We start from the raw sequence: 6,000 nt of genomic DNA on the forward strand, positions 1-6,000 counted from the left end.
TTGGGGGTTTGCACCTCTTAAAGATGCAGCACACTGTGTTTCTGTCAGGAGATCCTGTGCCACAAAGGAATGAGAGACATTTTGTCTGTCATTTGCTTGTCTATAGATTGTTTTGTCAGTCTGTCTGTGTCTGTCTACTGTGTCGTATTGTTCTGTCTGTCTGTTGTTCTGTCATTCTATCTATTGTTCTTTCTATCATTCTATCTATCTGTTGATCTGGTCTGTCTTCCTGTCTGTCTGTCGGTTTTTTTGTCAGTCAGTCAATTTATGATGTTCTATCAGTTTGTCTGTTTCTCGTTTTGCTGTCTATCAGTTGATTTGTCATTCTATCTGTTGTGTCTGCCTGTCTGTTGTTTTATCTATCTATCTATCTATCTATCTATCTATCTATCTATCTATCTATCAATCTATTTTACCATTCTGTCTATCTATCTGTCTGTCTGGTATTTTTAATTTTCATTTTCCAAAAAAAAAAAAAAAAAAAATCCACTGATGCTCCAGAAGGAAACACAACGCATTAAGAGCTGGGGGTGAAAACTTTTGAACAGGATGAAGATGTCCAAAGTTTTCAACCCCCGGCTCTTAAAAGGTTACTACACCCCAAAATGAAAATTTTGTCATTAATCACTTACCCCCATATCGTTCCAAACCCGTAAAGCTTCATTCGTCTTCGGAACACAATTTAAGATATTTTAGATGAAAACCGAGAGGTTTGTGACTGTCCCATTGACTGCCAGGTAAACACCACTGTTAAGACCCAGAAAAGTATGAAAGACATTGTCAAAATAGTCCATCTGCCATCAGTGGTTCAATCGGAATTTTATGAAGCAACGGAAATACATTTCATATGCAAAGAAAGAAAAAAAAAGATTTTATTTAACAATTCGTCTCCTCAGCGTATTGATGACAAAATTTTCATTTTGGGGTGGAGTAACCTTTTTAAGAGCCGGGGGGTGAAAACTTGTTAAATTTGAAGATTAAGGTCAATTGTACTTAATTTGTCTTCTGGGAAACATTCAAGCATGTTCTGTTGCTTCCAAAGAGCGGCTCGTAATGCATCATGTTTCCTTCTGGGGCATCAGTGAATGTTTGAACCTTTTTTAATAGTTGTGTTTGAGTCCCTCAATTGTCCTCAGTGTGAAAAGATGGATCTCAAAATCATACAGTCACTGCTGGAAAGGGTTCAAATATGCAAAAGATGCTGGAAAACCAAAAAATCTGCAGGACCTGGAGGATTTTTCTGAAGAACAGTGCTAAGTTTAACTGTTTAGAACAAACAAGTGACTCATGAACAACCATCACAAAAAAAAAAAAAAAAACAGTCGTAGATCATCCTGGTAACCACACACAGTATTAAAAACCAAGGGATCCTAAACTTTTGAAGCAGGTTATTTTAATAATTTCAGCTATTTTTTTGTCTTGTGGACTATATGTAAACATCTTTTATGTAAAATAACTTGCTGAGGACAGCACTAAATAAAAAATAAAATGCGTTTTGTATGATCTGTCTTATTTTGTTAAAATTATTCACATTTTCACAGATTTTGCAAGGGGTTCCCAAACTTTCACATGCCACTGAATATATATGAAGTTACACATTTTTAAATCAAATGTAAATTTATGTCCCAGTTTTCTTGGTTATATGAACATTTTATATTTTTACATTAACAATGTAATCAATATTCTATTTATTAAAGCCAAAGTTTAAATTAATTAATTAAAGTTTTATTTATTTATTTTTTTACTATAAATTATTTTGCTCTTCCAACACCCCGGACAAAGTGTGGTTTTGGACAATATCAGCATAAATCCTTAACATTTTTTGGTGCAAATACATTAAAGTAACTTGACATTATCATTGAAGACCAGCAATAATAATGTTCATTTTGATTACATAATAATGGCAATATATACATGTCAAAGTCAGACATGCCCCTTTGCCAGCTGTGATGCCTGGTTACTGGTTTAAACTTGGCCCGGGTTTTTAAAAGATTTTTGGGTCAGCACACCTTAATAGCTTCAACAGTTGATTGCCAATTAAGTTTAAAACACAATGAATTTAGGCCCAGACTATGCAGAGCTGTAATAGCTGCTAATGCTGGATATTTTGATGAATCAAAAATGTAAGTTTTTTCTATAAACTGTTTATGTAATAATATATGTTTTCGTAGTTTGTGTTGTCCCTTCTCAGTGCAAAATTATCACAAATTAAAAAGCCAATATCGTCCAAAACCCCACTTTTCTAGGGCATTTCCAAACTTTTGGAGGGCAGTGTATATATTATAGAATGGTATCATTCAGTTGTCTCTTTACTTTGCCAGGGTCATACTCATCACCCATGGTGCATCTGTTCACTTTAAAATTACATTGATTTGCAGCCGTGACACACCCCTGAGCAAGCGCCTCTGTCTCCCATGTGTGCAAAGTGCTAATGGGACATGGCTTTGCTGCCCACTGGCTTGGGATCTGATATGGTAGCGGCACCAGAGAGGCTGCAGGCTTTCGCTGAAGGTCAGCTGGTGGGCCTTCACCAAACACAGGTCAAGAGGTCAGGGCAGGAATTCACATGCCCTGCTGCTACAGCTGGATGATGACAGATCATCTGCACACAAATACACCCAACGCAACAGCAAAAAAATGTTTTACATGATACATCAGTATCTTTGGACTCCTTGATGGTTATTTTATTAAATCAAGGGGAAAAAGTAACCAAACACAGCCCTCGAAGGGTCTTCTGTAATAGTCAAGCAACCCCAGCTGTTTTCAAAGACTTGATAAAGTTTGATCAACAAACGAGACGCAACTTAAACATGAAATGAAGGAGAACGCCTCAGTGCCTTGAGGCTAGAAGTTCAATTTCTGTGGATATTTACTCAAGCGCTTTATTTTTCTCTCTTTTTTCTGGCACACAGTTATTGCCCCTCACACAAACTGTCGCCCACTAAAGCAAATCCATTTTAAATGCTTAAAGAAAGTCAAAAGTCTAACTAACAAGTTTTCCTAAAAAAGCTTGGGTATCATGATTCGAATCAAACTCCTTTATGCATTTGACAGACATAAATCGTTCCTACCTTCGGGTGTCTTTGTTCCCTTTGGATTACCTGTCTGATAATCCCATTCCCAGCAGGCGATTTTGTCTGTCAGTAGCAGTTTAAACTTTTCTGCAGATGTTCTATTGGTTAAGCCTGTTTGTGAGGAGCACTATTAGAGAGAGAGACGTGCTAACTCTGAGTGTAAGCCCGTGTGCTCAAAATGTTTCAGATAGCTGCTGGTGCAACAAGAGTGACAGGCACAATAGACTCACTTGCTCTCTCATGCTTAAAATGAGTTGACTAGTGTCTGTATGTGAACATACACGCATTGATGACAAAGAAACACTCTTGTGAGTGAACAGTTCTGTAAGCAGATTATAACATCCCTTGCAAAAAAGAACTGTGGTGATACCATGGTATTTAATTTTTGATATATGTTACTATTTGATATTAGTATACCATGGTACTGAATAATTGCCATATTCAAATACTATGAGTATTGACATGGTACTTCAAGGTATATCAAAGAATAATTTTTTTGATAAGAAATTAATACTTTTATTCAATAAGCTTGCATGAAACTGATCAAAAGTGACGATAAAACATTTATAATGTTACAAAAGCTTACTATTTCACATAAACTCGGTTCTTTTAAACTTTCTGTTTATCAAGGAATCCTTCAAAGAAAAAAAATGTATCGCAGTTTCCACAAAAATAATAATAAACAATAAGAAGAAATGTTTCTTGAGCATTAAATCATCAAATTAAAACGATTTCTAAAGGATCATGTGACACTGAAAACTGGAGTAATGATGCTGAATTCAGATTTGTATTACAGAAATAAATTACATAGAAAATAGTCATTTTACGTTATTTTAACATATGCAGTATCTAAACTATTATTTAGTTGCCTTCTCTGTCAGCTTTCTTACTATATTGTCAGTCTCAAATCTGCAGGTTCACTTACATTGCTTCAGAAATTAACGAGGGCTTGTGGCAAAAATGCCACCAAAATGAACAAAAATGCAACAGAAAGACAGAAGCCCCTGCCCCTGTTTCCCTGCACAATTAAACAAGGTATTACGGCAGTTAAAAAAAATATTAATTTCGAAGCTTAAGTGATTATAATAGAAGTTTTTGCATAACTTGTACTAGACTTGGCTAACATCATGGTTTGTCTATGAAGCCAGAATGTGGCGTGACAAAGACGAAACAAAAACTTTGTATATTGTTTTCTATATCGATATTAATATATAGAAGAATATATATATTTTTTGAGCTTTTAAACAGTTAAAATATTGATTTAGGTAACTGGGTACATTAAATTATTTGACATTAAATACAACGTAAAAAAAAAAAAAAAAAAAATGAAATCAATTCCAGGGGTCAAACATTGCCCCTTTATGGAAAAGTTAATTTCTATCCTATTTATGGTTGCTGATGATTAAGCAGTGATGTTAAATCTTAACAATAAATAAAAAAATAAAAAACGGTTATATTCCCTTGTATGTTGTAAAAATATATATAAAAATGTAACTATATAAAACCAAAGTTATGACAGATTTTTAGACATTTGACTCACATGAGAAAAAGATAAATGCTCAAAGAAAAAAAAAACATTAATTTTCATATATTTATAGTATTTATTTTCTAAAATCTTGAGCCAAAGCTGATGCTGAAAGCCAAAGTTTTTATTTTTTTATTTTGTAAGTATTTTTTATGGAGATCTCTATGGTAAAATTAGAACGTTTTAACCACTAAAGATATCTTTAGCACTGCTAAAGTGTGCTGCCATCTAGTGTTAGAGACCTTAAGTTGCACATACTATCACAAATATCTCTCATAAACCCTTGAGCTGTATGGATTTAAACTGTTTAATCTAACATTTGTGTATTTATGTCTTTGACTCATTCGTATAACACCGATATCTCAATTTAGCAAAAAACATGCAGTATCCTCTGAATGGACTCGGAAACTCACTCCCTAAATCATCACTAGATAAAAAAAAGTGAAAAATCAAATATTGAAAATCAGTCCAAAAGCAGATTCAAGATTTGAGAGACAGCGAGTAAAAGAGAGAGGGGAAAAAAAAACTGAATGGGAAAAATCACCTTACCCCTGTTCTCTCATAGGTCCTTTCATGTATCTTTCTTGCTGTGCTGTGTTGTTCTCTGACGGAGCACTTTGTGTTGGTCCCAGGAGGAAAGAATTGAAGGAAGTATGTAACACTTCCGTCAGTACTGATAGAGTGAGAGCGGCAGCTCTGGGAGCCACAGACTTCTGAACAATAGTCTACAACAACAAAAATACACGCTGCACAGGGACTTCATCAAATCCTTATATCTAGCCTTGATGTCTGGAGAGGTGCGTTTTGGGGTTCTCCACCCAATTTCCAAGGACAGTCACATGTTTACAAGAATGAATCAACATGATTCAGATGAAGCCTATTTATGTAATTAATCCATATATGAACTTCAATGAAATCCAAATGCAGTTCAGATAAAAAGAAGAGGGCTCATTTTGGTTATTCTACCTGACAGCTGATAAAAACATCACCATGAGTAATCCACATGACTCCAGTCCATCAATTAACACCGTCTGAAGCGAAAAGCTGCCTTTTTGTAAACATATATATATCCATCAAGGCATTTTAAAGGGTTAGTTCACCCAAAAATGAAAATTCTGTCATTAATTACTCACCCTCATGTTGCTGAAATCCGAAAGCTTTCTGACCCTGCATAGACAGCAACGCAACTACCGCGTTCAAGGCCCAGAAAGGTAGGACATCGTTAAAATAGTCCATGTGTCATCAGTGGGACAGTGTTAATGTTATGAAGCACTGAGAATATTTTCTGTGCACAAAGAAAACAAAAATAACAACTTTATTCAACAATTTCTTTGACACATGCTCACAAGAGTACCACAAAGTTGCGTTGAGGGTGAGTAATTAATGGCAGAATTTACATTT

The 6,000-nt window shown here is 35.0% G+C and overlaps 1 protein-coding gene across 7 annotated transcripts in view; it reads right to left on the reverse strand.

The window, feature by feature from the left end:
• Positions 1–5,215, reverse strand: part of si:ch211-247n2.1 (calcium-activated potassium channel subunit beta-2) — a 35,134-nt gene extending 29,919 nt beyond the window's left edge. For 4 of the 7 annotated variants that reach the window (XM_051122094.1, XM_051122092.1, XM_051122096.1 and 1 more), the window contains exon 1: positions 5,149–5,215. In XM_051122094.1, coding sequence (XP_050978051.1) covers positions 5,149–5,174 — 26 coding nt within the window. In that variant the 5' untranslated portion in view covers positions 5,175–5,215. Of the gene's footprint in view, positions 1–3,071; positions 3,257–5,143 lie in introns of those variants that run through there. The other 3 variants (XM_051122099.1, XM_051122098.1, XM_051122101.1) reach the window with 3 other exon arrangements.
• Between the last annotated feature and the right edge of the window lie 785 nt (positions 5,216–6,000).

The sequence above is a fragment of the Labeo rohita genome, chromosome 11, assembly GCF_022985175.1.
Source record: "Labeo rohita strain BAU-BD-2019 chromosome 11, IGBB_LRoh.1.0, whole genome shotgun sequence".
NCBI classification, from domain to species: Eukaryota; Metazoa; Chordata; class Actinopteri; order Cypriniformes; family Cyprinidae; genus Labeo; species Labeo rohita.